The sequence below is a fragment of the Pogona vitticeps genome, chromosome 4 (genome assembly GCF_051106095.1).
Source record: "Pogona vitticeps strain Pit_001003342236 chromosome 4, PviZW2.1, whole genome shotgun sequence".
Taxonomy (NCBI): Eukaryota; Metazoa; Chordata; class Lepidosauria; order Squamata; family Agamidae; genus Pogona; species Pogona vitticeps.
This window is the reverse complement of record NC_135786.1, coordinates 40598655-40620068: the sequence shown is the minus strand read 5'-3', so window position 1 is coordinate 40620068 and position 21414 is coordinate 40598655. Positions and strand designations below refer to the sequence as shown.

Here is a 21414-nt window from a genome sequence, read left to right as displayed (position 1 = left end):
TTCGTGATCCCATGGACCAGAGCATGCCAGGCCTTCCTGTCTTCCAATGCCTACTGGAGTTTGGTCAAATTCATGCGGGTAGCTTCGGTGACACTGTCCAACCATCTCATCCTCTGGCGTCTCCTTCTCCTCTTGCCTTCATACTTTCCCAACATCAGTGTCTTTTCCAGGGATTTTTCTCTTCTCATGAGCTGGCCAAAGTATTGGAGCCTCAGCTTCAGGATCTGTCCTTCCATTGAGCTCTGAGTTGATTTCTGTCAGAATTGATAGGTTTGTTCTCTTTGCAGTCCAGGGGACTCTCAAGAGTCTTCTCCAGCACCACAATTCAAAAGTATCAATTCTTCAGCGGTCAGCCTTCTTTATGGTCCAGCTCTCACTTCCATACATCGCTACTGGGAAAAAACATAGCTTTGACTATGTGGACCTTTGTCGGCAAGGTGATGTATCTGCTTGTTAAGATGCTGTCTAGGTTTGTCATCGCTTTCCTTCCAAGAAGCAGGAATCCTTTAATTTTGTGGCTGCTGTCCCCATCTGCAGTTATCATGGAGCCCAAGAAAGTAAAATCTGTCACTGCCTCCATATCTTCCCCTTCTGTTTGCCAGGAGGTGATAGGACCAGTGGCCATGATCTTGGGTTTTTTTATGTTGAGCTTCAGACCATTTTTTGCACTCGCCCCTTTCACCCTCATTAAGAGGTTCTTTAATTCCTCTTCACTTTCTGTCATCAGAGTGGTATCATCTGCGTATCTGAGGTTGTTGATATTTCTTCTGGCAATCTTAATTCTGGTTTGGGATTTCTCCAGTCCAGCCTTTCACATTATGAATTCTGCATATAAGTTAAATAAACAGAGGGACAATCTACAGCCTTGTTGTACAACTTTCCTAATTTTGAACCAATCAGTTGTTCCATATATGTGCTTCCTGTCCCACATATAGATTTCTTAGGAGATAGATAAGGTGGTCAGGCACTCCCATTTCTTTAAGAACTTGCCATAGTTTGCTGTGGTCCCCACAGTCAAATGCTTTTGCGTAGTCAATGAAGCAGAAGTAGATGTTTTTCTGGAACTCTCTGGCTTTGTTCATAATCCAGCGCATGTTAGCAATTTGGTCTCTAGTTCCTCTGCCCCTTCGAAATCCAGCTTGTACTTCTGGGAGTTCTTGGTCCACATACTGCTGAAACCTACCTTGTAGGATTTTGAGCATAACCTCGCTAACGTGTGAAATGAGTGTATTTCACAAGCTAGTTTCTAGATCCACCAAAAATATATAGATTACTCTTTCTCTATTTCTTTCTCTCTGTGTTTGTTTCTTTAAAGCCATGATGCCTTGCTCTTCACCCGGAAAGGCTGTCATAATGGCTTACATATACAGTCCACCCTCTACTTATGAACGTCCCTACATGCAAATTTTTCAATTTTGTGAATGGCTCCGTTCGCAAAAAATGGCATTGACTTGCGAACGGAGCCTCGACCTACGAATGAGGTCGAGGCTCCGTTCGCAAGTCAATGCCATTTTTTGCAAATGGAGTGATTGGCGCCTTTGGAGGTCTCAAAGGGCTTTCCGCCCGACATCGGAGGAAGCCCTTTGAGAGCTGCAAAGGCAAAAAGGCAGGGAGAAAGGGCAGGTAATTCGAATTTCCAGCCCTTTCTCCCTGCCTTTTGCCTTCGGAGGTCTCAAATGGCTTCCTCCGATGTTGGGGGGAAAGCCCTTTGAGACCTCCAAAGGTAATTTTTTGAAATGCTGGAACGGATTAATTCCGTTCCCATGCATTTCAATGGAAAATTGTACTTCAACTTATGAACTTTTTGACGTACGAACACCGTTCCAAAACGGATTAAGTTTGTAAGTCGAGGTACCACTGTAGATGAAAAGAAGACAAAACAGTTTTGTCTTCAGGTTCAAAAAGCAAAAAAGCAGAATGCTAAATGAAATCAGCCGGAAAGGGAAAAGGAAAAAAGTAGAACAAATTCTCAATACTGTATTATTAGTTGTAACTAATGTGCCTTTATTTCTTGAATAGTACCATGTATCCTCAATTCCTATCATTGCCTAAGGAAACAAGAAGATCCCCTTATTGAGAGAAAAGTGGCCTATAAATAAAACAAATAATAAGATGTGGAGGTTCTATTTAGGTTCTAGATATCTGGTGCTGTGAGGGAACAGTTTCCCCAGTCTCAGGCTGCCAGCTGAAGTCCCAGGGAACTAATGTATTTTTTTTGGGTCTCCAGAGTGAGTGGTGCTGAAGGAACAGAAACCTGAAATTGGTGTGTGTGGTGCCAGGGAGAGAGGATTTGTGTACATAGTATTTGTTTAGAAAGGAAATTCACAGGGTCTGCCTCACTCTCTTACACATGTACATATACTCTTTTGCAACTCTTACACAAGGCCCCATCCCCTATATTATCACAAGGCCCTACCCTTAACCTCTAGCTTTTACTTTCAAACCTTGGGGATTGGGAAGCTATTGACCAGGCACATCCCTAAATAGTTTTCAGAGCTAAATAGTACAGGCATTTCTTATTTCTACCTTTTCTTACATTTTCTGAGCAAATTATGTCAGCAGAACAATATTTCACCTAACAATACTATACATAGATGTTTTTATTTCATTTTAACCTGACATAGCAATCAGCTTTAGCTCATCTACACAGATGCTGTTTCTTGGGGCTAGTACAAAGTTGCAAAGGGAGTCCATAGATAAATCACCTGCCCAGAGGCCCCCAAGGAATACATGTTTGATTTGATTAGATACATTTTTCAACAGCAATTTTGGGCCATGATGGCGAAATGGAATGTCCAAACTAGAAGCACCAGACCGTTTGCCTGGGAGAGGTAAACTCTCCTAATCCTGTTGTTTTCAGGCCCATTGCTTCTAGGTATTCAGAGGTACTGGGTCACCCATTGTCACTGCGGGCTGATCCAAGAGGAATCTTTTTCTGTTTTCAATATGCTGCTGGGGGAACATCAGATACAAACTTGAAGTACTTACTTTTTCCACTACAATTCCTTCATTGTTCCTGCTACCTGTGGAACTCTGGGAGTTGTATCTTCCCACCACCATTAAAAAAAAAAACCCACCTCTTTCCAAGTTCTGGCAGTACTGGCTGAGGAAGGGAGCAGATTGGGCAATCCTTTTGCTTCCTCTATCATTACTTGGATTCATCAAAGTGTTTGCTGCTGACTTTGTTTCTCTTTACCACCACACTGACAGAGTAAGATCCCCAGGCTACAGTCCTGGAAAGCAGGGTAGTCCTCTGAGAAAATCTGCACAGGATCCTGTTAAGTTCTTTACTATACACTTGTCAGATGCCCAACAACAGTCTTAAAAGCAAACACATATCACAGTTCTTGTTTCTCATGTATGTCTTTTGTTTGTACTTTTAAAAGATAATTGTGTAAGCCTTTATTTCTGACCATGATCCCACTTATTCTGGAGGCTACTATCTCATCTGTAAGAATTAAAGCTTAGAAATATATGTGAGGCAGCTAGCAGGTCTGAGGATGTGCCTGCTGAGCATCTGCTTCACCTGGAAAAGGGGAGAAACTGGTTGAACCATAGTTTAGAACAGTGGTTCCCAACCTTGGGCCTTCAGGTGTTCTTGGACTTCAACTCCCAGAAATCCTGGCCAGCAGAGGTGGTGGTGAAGGCTTCTGGGAGCTGTTGTCTAAGAACATCTGGAGGGCCAAGGTTGGACACCACTGGTTTAGAAGAAGCCAGGTAGGGAGGAAAGTGACAACCTCAGTGGGGGTAAAAACAAAAGAAGAGAGGACAGGATTAGGCATGGGGCCTGAGGATGAACTGTTATAGAAGGTGGGTAGAATAGTGGAGGAGTTGGAAAAGACAGGAATGAAGGAGAGGGAAGGGAGAGAGATAAATAGGTCAGTGCCCTCAATGAGGGGAATAGTTGAGGCCGGAGAAGTGGAGGCAGAGAAGAAAGAGAGGATCCTTCTGCCAGGGTGGGAATGGATCAGGTTGGAGAATCCGTGGACCCACAGATCAGGAGAGACATATGGTGCCTAAAGAAGAAGTGGAGACACAAAGGTGTGGGATAATTCTCCAAAAAAACCCTTTTATTGTGCAGAAAAGGAAACCAGGGAGTGGGGACATCATATCCGAGAGGAGAGAGCTAAGATAGAAAAAGACAAGAGAGAGAGAGAGTACCAGATGATAGGGGCTAGCTGAGGGCGAGAGTGGTGGGCTCCAGAGATGTGGTGAGAGTGCGAGAGTGGTAGGAGAAAGAGCCTGAGCTTTCTGTCTTAGCGTGTTCTTCTCAGATATGATGTCCCCATTCCCTGGTTTCCTTTTCTGCACAATAAAAGGGGCAGTAGATGTAGCATCTGAGTTAGCGGAAGCCAGAGCAAGAGCAGTGTCCATATGCTGCTGATACTATTAGACGCAGCATTGATGGAAGTTGACCAGGAAATGGGTCCAGGACAATTGAACTCGGTTATGGACACTTTGTTTGAAACACAAGAGTATAACCCCTTCCTCACCCCTTTATGTGTCCTTTATGTTAGGAGGAGAAGCTGACAGTTCACACTGAAGTTAATAGTTTCTTAGATGTTCCTGAAATAAATGTTGAAAGTTTGGAACATGAGAACATGCCGTTATTTACTGAGATAAAGGGTGAATCTGGAGAAGGTTTGCCAAAGGGAGACACAGAACCCTCGCAATATACCAGTGGGGAAAAATTCTGTCCACGTGCAGGATCTTTTTGTAGTGATTAATGGGTTGCAGAAGACTGAAGACTCTCAACCCAGTAGGAGGATAATATAAAAAGAAATGTACCACTCCTACAGCGCAAGAGGTCTGGAATTGTTAATGTTTGCAAAACGGGCCCTTTATAACACTGAACATTTGTAAAGGAGAAGTTGTCTCATATTTAATGTTGTCACCTCTCTCCCACTTTGGCATAGCTTTGTACAATAGCAGAGTGGCCTTAAACAAAAGTAACTGGTGACCTGTCTAGTTGTCCGCAAGTAACTGATGTACAGTATTATGAGGCACATGCAGCTGTGCAAAGCAGAAAAGAGCCACTTCAGGAGTCCTTTCATTGCTGGATGTTTCAAGCGTTAGTGTATTCAACAAGTAATGGAGGTGGGGGACTGACAGCTATACTGTATAGATAAATAGCCCACCAGGTGGAACCAGACATTGTGTCCTCCCTCCTTATCTTTAAGCAACCATTTGTTGAAGTGCAAATGGCTGCATTCAGGCATTACTTCCTCCTCGTTGTAGTCTGAGTAGGCTTGCTTCTCAATTGTTAAAGCAAGGTTTTCACATGGGGTCTCCTCCATCGTGGTTCTCAACATACCTCCTACACAGAAGCCAGTATTAAGGGCTGCTGTAACCAAGTTTAGGGATCTTTTCCCCACACTTGAATTGAATACTTGAAGTAATAACCACAGGCTTTCTATTTTTATTAAATTCTAAGCTTCAGAGTAATTACTCCTGTTTAGTAATTATAAGCTAGCTTGTTGTTATTTACTAGTATAAATACCAAATAGATGTACATAAAGTAGAAAACTGGAAAATCAGAAGTGCCGATAATATGCAGAGTCTTTATGGATAATGGAAGATGTCTTATTCAGAAAGCTGATTTGCATGTATGGAGGATAACTTGAAATTATCCTGGCTGAGCTGGCTGAGCAGCTCCAGGCCCTCCTGGATGAAATGGATTACAGTGGTGCCTCACTTAATGTTTCCTCATTAAACGATGAAACCACTTGACGATGAAGTTTTTGCAGTCGCTTTTGCAATCGCAAAACGATGTTTTAATGGTAAAAAAATCACTTAATGATGATCAGTTCCCTGCTTCGGGAACTGATTTTTCGCTAAATGACGATTTTGAAACAGCTGATCGGCGGCTCTAAAATGGCCACCTGCTGTGAAAAATGGCTCACTCCTGTGTTTTCAGGACTGATTCCTCGGCACTGAAAATGGCCGCCCTATGGAGGATCTTCGCTGGACGCTGAGGTATTTAGCCCATTGGAACACATTGAACTGTTTTCAATGCATTTCAATGGCTTTTTTTGTTTCGCTTGACGAGGGTTTCCTTAACAGCGATTTCAACAGAACGAATTATCCTTGTCAAGCGAGGCACCACTGTATCTAGATCCATTTCAATTTGGTTTCAGGCTGGGTTATGGGATCGAGAATGCCTTGGTTGCCCTGTTTGCCGAGAGAGAGATGGGGGAGTGTGACCCTGTTGATTCTCCTGGACCTCTCAGTGGCTTTTGACACTATCAGCCATGGTGTCCTTCTGGACAGATTGGCTGGGATGGGAATGGGAGGCACCATTTTGCAGTGGATCCGCTCCTACCTGGCTGATTGGGTCCAGAGGGTGATGCTAGGGGACAGTAGCTCTGATCCACAGCAGTTGCGTCATCGGGTTCCTCAGGGCTCTATACTGGCCCCTATGCTATTCAATATCTACATAAAACCACTGGGGAAGGTCGTTAGGAGGTTTGGGCTGAGGAGTCAGCAGTATGCTGACGACACCCAGCTTTACCTCTCATTCACTACCAATCCAAGTGTGGCAGTCGCCGTTCTGAACTTGTGCCTGGGACTGGATGAGGGTCAATAAACTGCGGCTCAATCCAGACAAGTGCTGCTGGTAGGTGCTTCACCAGATAGGTTAAATGGCCATTTTCCTGCCTTAGACGGGGTTACACTTCCCCTAAAGGCAGCTTGGAGGTGCACCTTGACTCGGGTCTGACCATGAAAGCCCAGGTGGGCTCTGTGTCCAGGGGTGCCTTCTTACAGCTGCAGATAATATATCAACTTCGCCCTTACCTGAATGAGTGGAGCCTGGCAACAGTCACACATGCATTGGTAACAACTGCAGTGCACTATACATGGGGCAGCGTTTGAAGACGGTCCGGCGACTGCAGCTGGGATAGAACTGGGCTGCGCGGCTGATAAGTGCTGCTGCTGCATGGACTCATATCACGCCGGTTCTGAAAAATTTACACTGGCTGCTGGTTGCTGCTTGGGCCCAATTCAAAGTGAGTTGTAGGAGTGGGCCTAGCTTCTAAAACCCCTTCCCTATTCATATAAAACTCAAAGTACAGGAAAATGGTGCGTGTCATGTGGTGGTATATTTCTAGAGAATGTGATCTGTCTCTTTCTTTGTGATGTCTGAAAAACACCCTCAACATAATCTTCCCCATTTGCATTAATTGGAATTCTGGTACTAATTTTTTGCCATTGGATAGCACAGTCAGCTCTCTAAATTTGCAAGACTGTGGGGCTATGTACCTGAGAGATCTTCCTTCTAGCAACAGTATTATAATAAGTCCCATAATGTTTAAATATATATAGTGGATTTCTCTTCAAGGCACAATTTTCTGTTGCAAATAAGGAGCAGGATGAGCTTGGAAATATTACATTTTGGAGGATTCTGATAATGGTTAGAGATTGGCACGAACCTCGATTTGGAGGTTCATGCTGGTTCATCAGTACGGCACCACAGGGGCCTCATGTTTCCTTCCCCCACCTTCCTGGCTGGATTCCCCCAGTCACCAGCTGGCGCACAGTCATCCTCTTTGACAGTTCAGCCAGTCCCCAGCAGGAGCATGGGCTTCCCTGCCCCACCTCCTCAGACAAGGGTGAAGGACAGTCATGTTCCTATTGGGCACTGGCTGAACAGCCAAAGAGGAGAAGGAGAGGAGGAGTGTACTCTGGCTGGTGAGTGGGGCATTGGCTGGAGAGGTGGGGGAAGATAACGTGTGGCATCTGTGGTGCTATACTTACAAACCAACACGAACCTACAAACCAAGGTTCATGCCCATCTCTAATAGTGAAAGTACAAAAATATAAGATGTCTAAGCTCTAGAAGTGAGGACTCTTCTATCTTAAAAATGCAAAAATTCCTTTTGGAACCTGTGCCCTAATGTAAGGAAGCCAATGAGTAAACACATTTTCCCCCTATAGGTTCTGCCTCCAACTTTCCTACCTATCTTCTTTCTCGCCTATACTGAATATTAGATTGTACATTTATCAGAGCAGGGACCTGCCTTTTTGGACAACACCATGCTCAGCCGTGGTACTTTTAAAATAAAAATTAATGTCTAATACAGCAATGGTAATTTTTAAAAGGATTCCTGGTTTCATTATGCAGTTCTTCCATAGTTGGTTTCTTTGTCCCATTCATCTGACTTACGCTGCTCCCTTGGTGCATTTTTTTAGACTAGTACGTAATGGATTTTCACGATATTTTTGTTGTTCCCCTCATTACCACTGTTTCTTTATTTAAAATTTTGTTGTTGTTGTTGCCAGAAGTATTGTGTGACTCAAAAGCCTAACTAGGAATATTTTAATAAATAACCCAATGAACAAACTCTACTTAGTATTAGAGGACAAGGCAGAATTTTTCAACTGGGTTCCATATGAAGCTTCACAAAAGAGATAAAAGGGCTTTGGCACTGACTTTCACAGGGAGATGTTTATATCTGCCTTCAGAGAGGAATTTTATTTCTGTGAAGTAGGAATTAAACATTGAAGCTTCCCACTGAATGCCATGCATGTTTTGACTAAATCCCAGATTACATGAGAAATGGCTAAAGAGAGAGAGAGAGAGAGAGAGAGAGAGAGATGTAACAAAGAACAGTTCCAATAACCTCAAGGTATTCAAGAGAAGGTGGAAGACTAGGGTGTAAAATAAATCAGTTTAGCTGACAGCATCTAAACATGCTGCTGAGATTAGACTTGAAGCTGCTTCCGTATGCTTTGGAACAGCTTGACTGGCTATTATCACCCGAGCCCTTTGATTCCGCTAAATCACCAGAGACACAAGATCATCCCGTTTAATGCTATCTCTTGTTCCCCTGCGCTGAGGAGCCTCTGAAGAAAGTGACACCACTTTTCAAGAAATATTTCACATTTCTCAAGGAACCTGGATATGTGACCCTTCCCCTTTTATCTGTTACTCAGGGCTAAACTAAATGAAATGCTTCCTCAAGGAAGGCTGAAGTTCCTTTTTTTTCTCCCACACCACACTAGTAAAATCGGTGTCTTACAGAATTTTCTCTGAATGTTCTACACCATGGGGGGGGGGTGTTTGACCACCTTCCCCCCTCTCTGTTCTATGCATCTGAAACAGCTCTAGGTTCACTGGGGCTCTCCTGCATAATTTCATCACAAGAAAATATTTATGCACGACAGACAACTGCTAAAGCTACGGGAATCCCATATGCCAGAGAAGGCCGTCACTCCTGTTTATGGTGGTAAAACAAAGGGCATGCACATACATATACAGTATTAGCAGAAATCCAGTACTGTAGTAAGTTGTAACTATAGTAGGCCCATTGAATCAGTGGAGCTGACTCAACAAATCCCCACTAATTCAGTGGGTCTATTCTAGTTGCAGTACTAGATATCAGCCAAGGTTTGCCAAAGGGTTTTGGAAATGTTTTTGAGGCACTTACAATGGGCCTTTGTAAAGGATGATGGCACTCTGGTGGTTCCTCTTCCACACCAATTCCAAAGGAGAACAGCAAGTGATCTCTTGGGACCCGGGGTGTTTAACACTAATCTACAGGAACTGAGCTTACATTTAAATTGATAGATGTGGACAACTATTGCATTCATTATTGGGCCTTCTCCTCCTCACGCACACCTTAAAGTAATGAGGGGACTGAGTGTGTCAGGGAAGCTGAGACCAATATGGGCAGGAGGGTAGACTCCATTACTAGTGTGGATTCCTAGCAGGATCACTCCCAGAAGGAAATCTGCACAGCAGCAAAAGGAAAGTCCGGTGCTGTATAGTGCATATAATTGGACATGGAATATGAGAAGTATGAATCTAAGTAAACTTTAAATTTTAAAGCAAGAAGTGGGAACTTTTAAATATTGCAGTACTTGAGGGTGAGTGAACTAAAGTGGACTGGAATAAGACATTTTTGTTAAGGTCATGGTAAAGTAGTTTACCCTAGAAGTGGCAATCTGGGAAGAAATAATATTGCTCTGTAAGTGGGCTGAGACATCGCACAAGACATTAGGGGCTGTAAGTAATACTGACCAAGTAATATCAACCAAATTTAATGGAAAGGCCAGTAACAGAATCATCATTCAGTTCTATGCTCCGTCTAGAAGAACATTCTGAAGTTGTTGAAAAAGATTTTTTAAGTGTTTATGCAAGTGTCCAGAAGGACATTGATCACACACTGAAGCAAGATGCATTGATAGTCAAGAATGGAAGGCAAACGATGCAAAGCAGAACCACACATTGTGGGAGAATTTGGAATAGAAGTCAGAAATGAAGCAGGAAAGTCATTCCTAGAATATTGTGGAGCCTTTTTTTTTTTGCAAAGACATGTTTCATTTGTACATGTGCACGTCACTGGATAGCTGATGTGAATTCAAATTGTATAGCAATGAACAGAAGATAGAGAAGCACTATAATTGTATTTTTAATTGTATTTTAATTGTATTTTAACTGTATTTTAATCATTTTATTTTATTGCATTGTATTTTAATTGTTGTGAGCCGCCCAGGGACCTTTGGGTAGAGTGGGCGGCATATAAATTAAATAAATAAATAAAAATAAAATAAATATTCTGTCAGCCCAAATAAAATAAGGAACAGACTCTGGTACAGACCATGAACTAACAATACTCATCTCATAGGCACCCTTCAATCTCAAGGGACTATGGTAACATGCTCTGAATTGAGGAGTGTCCTCTCCAGAGCATGAAGTAATATGGAGGATAGGCTGTTACCCAGGCAGCAGATCCCCCCTCTCCACGTTGCTGAAATGGTCCAATGGAAAGGCAAGAGCCAATACAACTGGTTCCAGCAACGTCGCATGAGTTGGCAGAACGACACGTGCTGCCTTCGGGACTCCAGCTCCGGATTTTGCCTTTAGGTTAACTCCTGAAGCCTTTTCCATGAGTGGATATAGCCACAAGGCAATGGAGGTTTGAAATCGGAGTTTTCCTTCTCCTAGATGGGCTGTCTTCCATGGCTGACGATACTAACAATTAGACTAACAATACTAACAATTAGAATAAAGCTGAAGAACACTAAAGCAATTTTTACAGCAGAGCCCTAAAACAACATAAGCCAAATTACTGCATTCAAATGTAACATAAATCCAAGAGCCAATTAATGTTTAGTATGAAACTGATATCTCATTCAACGTTTCATTTTGTTTCCATATGTCTGGCAAAGGGGACATGTCAACAAAAGTTCACATCAAAATATTATAGTTAGTCTTTAAGGTGCCACTTGTTTTTGAGTTTTTTTCTTTTGTCTTGTTTCTTTGGATTTTGCCTATTTTCAATGTGCTATTTTTATAAACTGATATCCTATCACTGATATAAAGAAAAGAGAAATAACACCATTGCACAAGACAAGAGGTTCCAAAAAAGTCATTTTATTGGACTGATGCTTCTTTAGCATGTGGCACATACAGAGAAAATTAAGACACAAGGTGTGGTGAGGAATAGAACAAATTGGTCTCTCACTGAACAAAATTTCCCTGCAAAGTTTTATGAACAAGTCTGGAAAGTTTTTAGATCAGTGTGTGAGAACTCAGAACATTCACACAGAACGTGGTGAAAGACTGAGATTGAATTTGAGGTTATTTTTCTTTTTCTGTTTCATTTTTGGGCTCAAGGCTCAAATAACATGGTTGAACCTAAATATACAGTGGCAGCTTGAGGGTAATTCTGCCATGCCAGGTAATACTGTTTCAAGTCAAAATTTGAATTATTTTTAAATGTTCATTGGAAGCAGCAGCAACATAGATGAGATGAAAAGCATAACAAACCTATTGGCAAAAAGCTTGCCAAAGGTATTGGTTGTAGTTTATCTCATAGTTAAAACCCATGGAATTCAGCATACTCATGGGTAACCATGGAAATGATCATAGTTTGCTTTTCTTGCTCAGAAAATACCGGCTTTGATGGTACCTGTACTTTGGCCACTACCCACTCAAATACAGTGGGGTCTTTACTTAAGAACGTCCCTACTTAAGAACAATCCAACTTAAGAACAGCTCCATTTGCTAAATTTTGCTTCTACTTGAGAACAGAAATCCAAGATAAGAACAGGAAAAAAACCTTTCCTGCTCTTTTTTTAACCTTAGGTCATTTTAGGTTAAAAAAAATTCTTCCCCTAGTGGTAGAGTACGTATTAACCAGCTTTGCATTAGTTCCTATGGGAACTAATGCTTCAATGTACGAACACACCTCTACATAACAAAAAAACAGCCAGAACGGATTAATTGGTTTTCATTCCATTCCTATGGGAAATTTTGCTTCAACTTAAGAATGTTTCAACTTAAGAACACCATTCCAAAATGGATTAAGTTCTTAAGTAGAGGTTCCACTGTAGTTTCTATGGACGGAAAAGAGCAGATACGGATTAAATGGTTTTCAATGCATTCCTATGGGAAATGCAGATTCAGCATAAGAACTTTTCAACTTGAGAACCACCTTCCAATACGGATTAAGTTCTTAAGTAGAGACCCCACTGTAATAATCAGCATTTGCAAGCCTCATAGCATTGACAATGTACACAAGGACTATTGTGCAAGAGCCACTAGATGCTGCATCACAGCATGGAGCTTTTCAGGATTCTGGGAGCTGTAGCCCAATAAATTAAATCCTAGTTCTGTGCTGGATATCATCCCCTCAGCAGCATCTTTTTGTCTTTGAAGAATCAGATCTAGCAAGGAAGTCTTTATGTTTTCTAGGCATTTAATCAATGCTTGGAAATTATGAGAAACCTAAGCACCGCCTCAGTTCCTACTGAAATCAATAGGATGGAAAAGCTCCTAGTACAATTCAGTTCCATTGACTTCAGTCAACGCTAGTTTGGTCAGCTCTTCCTGAATAGTGTTCATTGTTCCCAAAATTGAGTATTGACTCCAGGATAAAGAAGAGATTTATGTAGTGGAATGAAGAGCCAATGGCAAAAATCTATTACAGTACAGTACTTTTATTTGGGATCTGCAGTTTTGGTTTATTAGAATTGTTGGAGGAAATCGCTTCATATGGAAATAACAAGTCCAGTAGCTCCAGCAGATCCATACATGCTCATTTAACTCTAGCATTGTCCACATTTAGTTGTTCTAGCTCAATGCTGAGCCATGCTATATTTGTTACCCAGAGTATGATAGTGCTAGCATGAATGGAACTCAGAGATTAGGAAAGTTGTTCCCCCCACTCCAAGAACAGTTGGAATCCCCTAGCCACCATGGGACCTTGTTGACTGTGGAACTGTGGGAATTATAGTCCATAAATATGACTCTTCAAAGCTTTCTATCACATCCACACCCCTGCTCATGTGGTTGCGATCTTCAAATATTACTAACAATGGGCAGAAGCAGTTATGTCACAGACGTTCCCATGTCTTTAAAGGTAAAGTATGTGCCAGGCTCAAGGTGAAGTAGATTTAGTATCATGTGGCTTTTATTATTCATTCTGAAACAAAGCACTTGCTAAGGTTTTCAGCACGAGCTCATTGCAATCGTGCTATTTGGCTATGGAGGGAATGCACAGTAGTGCATGTCTCCTGAGAGAAACTGAGGAGAATTTTTAGAAAGGTAGTCTAAGATTAGGAAATAAAAACAAGCCTAATACCCAAATTCCCAGAGATCATCCTGTGACCTTGTATAACTTGAGAGGGTGTTGTAGGTGGACACAGCACTTCATAAAAATGAGCTTTAGATACAAGAGCACAAGAAGAATTAACTGTCAAAAGGCAAACACTTTGTAGGTTATGCAAGCGATGCAAATGGAATCAGCATAGGATTCCCTGTAGTGCTGACATGCCATTATTAGCACCCACCAGATCAAACCAAGATAGATGCTGTGTGACAACCTCGTGATTTGAGTTGGTTGGAAATAATTCTTTTCAGAACATTGTCTGAAAACGTGGAACAGTAATCAATGTTGTTTGTAACATGGCATTTTTAAAAAATATATATGGTTTTAGTTTCTTCAGGGAAAAGTTAATTTCATTTCACCTGACTGAGATTTTTTTTGAAGCAAAAGGTAGACTAAATCAAAAAAGTCCTGCTCAAGAAAATAGCTAGGAAATCACAATGTTTCAACAAAGACAGACATTTTCACTACTCTCCAGGAAAAAAAGTAACATGGGTAGTAATTTTAAAAAGACATTTTTTTTTCTGAGAGAGGGATTTTTAAATCACAAAGCTGTGGCCAGCTCTTGAACTGCAGCAGGATTGGGCAGGACCTTAAGCAGCTGAGCTCATGCAAAAGGTTCTATAGAGAACATAAATACAGAACGTGGTTATTTTTTTTCCCTGAGGAATTAGCAACTCTTTAAAACACACCAAAGGGCAGGCTGGAATACACACTTCACAGACTCCATGAACATTACGGTATGGAGAAGAAAATCTGTAATATCACAATAACAAAGGGTCTTTACATGTCACAAGGAGTCTATCCAAGGCTTTCTCATTTTCTTCTTTCCATCATCATTCCTCTTTTTAACCCTGAAAAATTATCGGCAGAATATCAGCATTTCTCTGCCTCTTGTCCTCCATACATGTACACAGAGCTATTTTACATGATATTTTACAGGCGAGCATGCCAGCCTCTGTCTCATTCTGCCAACACTTTTTTCCAGGCAGCTATGTCCAAAAAGTGAAAACCACACAGAACATCACCTTGAGAGACACAAATAACTATGACAAACATGACCACAAAACAGTTCTGCTGCCTTTGTCATCGTTGAAACAAGTACTCTCAGCGTCTGATGTTCAATTCTTCTGTCATTCAGCAATAAGTTGCTCAAGAATTCGGGACACGTGGCAAAATATCGAACCCAAACAAAAAGAATTTGGTTGTGTTCTACTGGATCCATCAGTTGCTCTATCATGGTGTTGGAGGTGGTTTGGGAGAGGGGCATGAACCTTGACTGTCAAAGCTGGCTGCTCGGCCATGCCACTGAGGAAAGAAAGCAGAGATAAAGTTATTGAACAGAATCAGAAACATTGCATAAAAATGTGCTAGGAACTCAGTTCATAGTCCCATATATTCTCATGTACAAGATGGAACTCTTGCACACATAGACAGTCCCATTCATTTACATGGAAGGAGAATGAACATTATTTGGGCACCCCCTCCTCATGCTGAGTGTTGCAGTGTCCACTCATATGCCATCACATCATGTAGGATTGCAAAGGTGCCAAAAAACTTTTGGTTTGGATTGATTTTGTTTGGTGCTCAGTCAGGCTAACGTAGCTGCCTCTCTGAAAATGGATCCTTTAATATTGGTACAACAATGTACCTAAACAATAAATGCAATGCAGTGCAACAAAAGGCTAGTGCTTCTCAAGTGTTTGGATACAAAACCTTGGTATGTCTGTAGCATAGCACCTTGAGAATATATCAGTATTATCGTCCGGTTTATGAAAATGAAAAACTAAAATGGTGGATTTAAGATAGGGTGGAAACTGCCTGTGCCAGGGCTAATGACACCTTTTTTTGGTTCAACCTTTCCCTTGTTTTTCATTTTCTTAGTTAACTTGGTTGAAATATAATGATGTCAACATAACAACAAGAAGTGGGTCCAGAGCCAAAAATTGGAGAGAATTGTAGATGTGTCTTTTATTCTATCTGATACATAAAGAGAAAAGATAACTGTGCATCCAAGTATTTTTCTTCTCCACTTTGGGCAATGTTCCTGTCATCAGATTTATACTCTTTCAATACAATGGGCCAGGGTACAGCAGAGCAGGAGTAAATAATAACAGTAACCCAAGATATGGTCAGTGAGGATGCCCCCTAGTTAAAGGGGACATGGCATGGGAATATATCTGAAATACATGGAGATCTGAATTTAGCTATGGGCCACCTGTTCCTCTTCCCTGGCATTCAGAAGGGCAGCATTTAGTTGATAATCAATTCAAACTAAGCAGCAAAAGGAGCAATTTTAGTACAACTATATATAGGGATGCTGACACCATATTTGATGTATCCGCTGTCGTCATCATAACCAGCATCACTTTCCTTATATTTAATACGTTTATTTAAAAAAATAAATAGAAAAAATAAAACCTCAAACAAGTCCCTGTTTGTGCACTCAGTGAGAAGGAGACAAAAACACGCATGAGAGTTAAGAAGTAAGAACAGAATCCTATTGTATGCAGTTGCATAAATGGAACCATGCAGGTGATTCTCCCTGGTTTGTAGGCCATTTTTTGTGTTTTCCTCCATGCAGCAGATGATCAAATGATCACAGAACTAGTCGCACAACAGGCAACAAATAAAACCAATTGACCAATTCCATTAATGCACACATTTTCCCTCAACCAGCTTTATGCCAAATAAAGAGAGAATCTGGGCCACTGATGAGAAGAATAACATAATCGTGGGGGGGGGGGGGAGATTTTTCCAATGAGAGTGGGAATGAGAAGTTTTAAAAATGTTATTAACAAGAAGTGAGAGAAATAGCCAAGTGAAGGTGGAAAGAATTCTTGGTGCAGCAAGAGAGACAGGAAACAACACAAGGGGAGCGGGCGAGCACAAGAAATATGAGATATAACAAATTAATAGTAGAAGGACAAAGGGCATAAGGAGGTCAGTACAGAAAAATCAATGCCCAGAGATGAGGCCGCCCAGGTATTGCACTTAGCAAACCAAGTCTGCTTAGTGGAAAAATGTGCAACACAAAAAGATAAACAAATTAGTAGAGTGAGTAAGAATGGAATGTGGGCCAGGGGTCTCTGCTCACTTCTGAGCACTACCATTCAACATAGATGTTGTCATGTTTGGGAGGCTTTGGAAAAAACTGACATGGAATGTCAAGGACAGAGCTGAAAGTAAATATATCAAAATATATCAGAATTCATATTTAGACTCAAAACACTGAAATCAAAATCTGACTGAAAAGGTTATAAAAGTATAAAAGACAAAATAGTCTTTTGAATGTTGACTTTTTGTCTAGGTGTTATTTTTCAGTTTTTAAACTGCCCCTTTCAAACATTGCACACATTTCAGCAAATGTTTCTAATTTGTTATATGTGTTTGTTCAAACATTCCATCAAATATGAAAGTGATTATGTTTTGTTTTTTGACGTGCCATCCAGTTATTTCAAACTTAGGTTGAGCCTATGAATTAAAGTTCTTCAACGGTCAAATCATTAGCAGCACTGATTAGTACTTGGAAACTGAAGGCTGGATATTCGTTTACCAGATCAATCTATCTCATATCCAGTCACTGCTGTTGTCTATGAAAGATCCCTCACCATTGTCATCTTCCATTTCTGCTGCTGCTCATTAGCTGCCATTCAAGAATTTATCTGCCCCTTCTACCCAATAAATTGTCTTCTGCTGATATGACTGTTCCTGAACAGCAGGAATAGTTAGTATGGTGTCTCATATTTGACCATTTTGCCTTGGGTGACCCTGTTAGGATTTTGGACTCAGACCCATTTCTAGCCTTCGGATGCTATAGATCAGAGGTCCCCAACCCCTGGTCCATGGCCCGGTGCCGGTCCATGGCCTGAGCTGGACCTGGCCACCGAGACAGTCTTCCCACCCCCCGCATGCACTCACCCCCGCACAGCCCATTTGCGGCTGCCTGTGTGCTCCAGCATGCCCATACGAGTGCAGCGCCGCTCTTTGTGCATGCACACAAGTGTGCGCACCTATGCAAGAGCAATCATGCACTTGTTCACACATGCACATAGGGGGTGCCCTGCCTTCCCCAGCCGGTCCGTGGGCTGAAAAAGGTTGGCAACCGCTGCTGTAGATCACAGCTTTCTCTCCACAATGTTAAGGCATGCATCCAAGAGAAGAGAAAATTATTACTTTACTTTAAATTATTATACTACTGCATGCTAAATATGCAAACATTGCAGTGAAATATCAAATATAATTAGATCAACATTTCAATATTTACAGAGTTGTTCAAGTTCTATTAAAGATTTTTTAAAAAAAATTACAAGAGAAGATGCAGGGGGGGAAGAGAACAGAATCATAAAAGGGAATGATTTTTCTCTATATGTCCATCAAATGTAATATGGTCCAATAAATTGGCACTTCATGCAGAGAGGAGTTGATTGAAATGTTAGAAAGAAAGGGCCGAGCAATGAGAACTGTCCAGGGAGTTATGCATTTTCTCTCTTAGTAGTTTTTGGGAAAACATTGTAGAATACATAGTATTCTAAGTGCTAGAATTTTAGAAGATTGAAAGGACTATGCTTCAAAATACCAGTTATTATCTATTATTTATATTATTATTATTATTGCTTAAGGGAAATTTGTTTCATATTATCTGGGGAAAAACTGCCAGTGCAGTTTCTTTGTTCTGAAAATTATTCTTCTCTATTGCTGGGTTTGTGATCACCAGCAACATCAAGAAAAATAAGTACTATAACCAATCACATCAAGGTTCTTCATCTTAGGACACAACTAGAATTTAGAGTGGTCTGGGTCATGTTTAAATGCTCTTATTTTTTGGTACAATGTATTTTATTGAGCGACCCTTCCATTCATACAGGATATGTTTCTTATCCTGTGAGAAGAATCCAGACATCACTTCATATTGCTCCAATTTCTTCCCCTTTTGATTATTGATACCCCTCCCCATCGCCTTTCCCTGCCTTTTGTTGTGGCTTTCATTCCATTGCCTTGATAACTTTGCTTTTTTAAATTAATTTAGCAAGTGGCATAGCACTACAGCAATGCAATCAACCTAGCATAGACACTCCCTTATATCTGTAATAGCACTGTTTCATTTTGGAGAATATCTTTAAAAATTGTGAGAAGAGGAAAATAGAGAGGGCTTCTTGGCTCTCCTTTCTACTGTCACAACCCACTGCATAGACTGAAAGGTTGTCCACAGAGAGAATGCTGCCTCGCAAATTCGCCCAGGTCTGTATTAGAAAGCATCATAATTGTACCAATGGGAATGAATTAAGCAACCACACAGACTGCAGAATGGAATAATCAGGAGCACTCTCAATCATACCAAATAAACTGAAGCCCTAGCACTGTGCCAGAAAGGAGTGGAGCAGCTCACAAGAGGGTTGGGATGGGTCACTTTTCCTTAAAACAAATGTGGTTGTTGGAAAACAGGGTGAACCAAACCATACCAGAAGCAAAGAAAATAGCAAGCTAGATGCTCATTTGATCATAGATGCTCATTTGATCACCCCCCTTAATTTAGAAAAAAATCTGCCATTATTTTGGCATCTGTGCTGCTTGTTATCCATTTTAACACATGTGTGTGTGTGTGTGTGTGTGTGTGTGTGTGTGTGTGTGTGTGTGTGTGTGTGTGTGTGTGTGTGTGTGTGTGTGTGTGTGTGTGTGTGTGTGTGTGTTGAACTGAATCCAAGCATTCTGAAAATTTGCTAATGCAGTTCAGTAAGATTCACCACTGAGTGAAGAAGTCATTATTATTCAATGTGAATATCAGATCAAAGTTGAAATGAAAAGCATAGTATAGCTCACAAAATAAATGTAGTTTTGGCACTCAAGATATTACTACTAATATCTCCTGAAGCTAAGCTGTATAATTTCAAACATGTTTTAGTCTGAATACTTGCCTGCTGATCTCTAGTCCTGTGTTATTATGCAAGAAATTATGAAGCTAGTTATTTTTGCAAATGGCTGTAGATGATAGAAATTGCTCACAGTGGTACAACTGTGGTTCTTTCTAATGCAGGGTCAGATACTTCAAAGATGTGTTCATTAACCTTTAGTAAACCAACCTTGCATCTGAATATTGACATTTACCATTTCTCTCGCGTCTCATGCAAATGACAGAAAATGTATAAAAGAATATACCCTGCCCTAGAGAAAATGAGTAAAGCAGCAATAAGAACTATGAATATCTTTTAAGACTTCACTTAAAAATGTAAAATCTAAACACAATGACTTGGATGTGTTGCCACACAGTGGAACCCCCCCCCACACACACACAGATTTTAAGTCCCAGAAATACAGGGAACCTCTCACATGTCTATGCAATAATTCAGAGATGTGTGGCCCTCCAAATGCTTCTAGGCAACTGCTCTCTTAATCCTACTCAGCAGAGTCTGGGATGAGGATTATGGGAACTTGGGGACGAATGAAAAACCAGATCGCAATATTTGTCTAAAATTGCTGATTCATCAAATATTCATCCCTTCATATTCATGGGTTCCAGAGACCCCCCACAAATACAAAAGGATAAATATTTCCCCATTTTTATTCATCCCCCAATGAAGGGGGGGGAAAGCCATCCTATGACTTTTCCATTGTGCCTAATGGTCCACCAATCAGCTGATCGGCAGACCGATAGGCAGCCACCCACCCCACAGCCCCCCACAGTCTACCGCACCCCCTTCCTTTCCCTTCCTTAGCCCCCCTGCTCCCACTCATGCCGACACCCCCTTACTGTAATCGTTGCCGCTGCTGCCGAGGTCTCCATCAGGCCTCTGCAGCCACAGCCTGTAGAAAGGGAAACTGGCTGCCCTTGACAAAGACGGTGGCTGCAGCTTCATTTAGGGTAGGGAAGCTGCAGCTGCCATCTTTACAAAGGGCAGTCTGGATTCCCTTTTTTTAGTAGCCGCCCACAAATCAATAAATAAATTCGTTATTCGTCGGTTCATGGGGGTAACTTCGTGCTGCGTGAGTTGTCAGCTTTTGATGACTCACAAAGCAGGACGACTTACCAAAATGGTGAGTCATCCCCATCTCTAATGGGAACTGTAATCCCAAACTTTCAAGATAGCTAAACATGCCTTTACCTGCTACAGTTTGAAAACACATGAAATCTCCTATCCTCCAATGTCTGTCAATTCAAAAAAATCTCTGAGGTAATGGCCAGGTCTAAGATGCCTGAAACAGAATGTTCATATGATGTTCCTTTCTGCAGACTCCTTTATGCAGTGGAGGTGATGTGTACATGTACGTCCTACCATCCAGTGAGTTTCCCTGGCTAATCACAAAAGCAGAGGCTTTGATTGGTAAATGTATCTAATCAGTCCCTTTCTCTCTTTTTGTAAATAAAATGTGTTTTTTTTGGTGAGGGGGAGTTGTTGTTTGCAAAAAACACATACACAGAGAGATGATACGATTGAAATACAGGAATGGAAATTCTCTATGAACTTCAGATGTGAGGTCAGTCATGGGATGGACATTGTGAAATAATCGTTCAGACAATTCCTCTGCAACAACTTGACTGTTGCCTAGCTAGATATTTCAACAAAACTATTTTCTCTCTATGTATATTCATTTTAGTAAGCTGCAGAAAATGCAAGACACAGGACATTTCAAGAGAGTTACAGTGGACCCTCGACTTACAGACTTTTCGAGTTACAGACTTCTCTGGCTGCAAAATTTAGATTCGACTTGCAGCCGGAGAATCGACCTACAGACCAGAAAAAAACCCAAAATGGAACAAAAATAGAATAAAAACTGCCAGTTGTGGGATTAATCAGTTTTCAAT

At 41.2% G+C, this 21414-nt stretch overlaps 1 protein-coding gene across 1 annotated transcript in view; it reads right to left on the bottom strand.

Annotated features, from left to right (window-relative positions):
- Positions 1-12935: 12935 nt before the first annotated feature.
- SYT6 (synaptotagmin 6) overlaps positions 12936-21414 on the bottom strand; it is a 165260-nt gene continuing 156781 nt past the window's right edge. Inside the window, exon 7 of the mRNA XM_078393355.1 lies at positions 12936-14921. Coding sequence (XP_078249481.1) covers positions 14850-14921 — 72 coding nt within the window. The 3' untranslated portion in view covers positions 12936-14849. The remainder of the gene's footprint in view (positions 14922-21414) is intronic.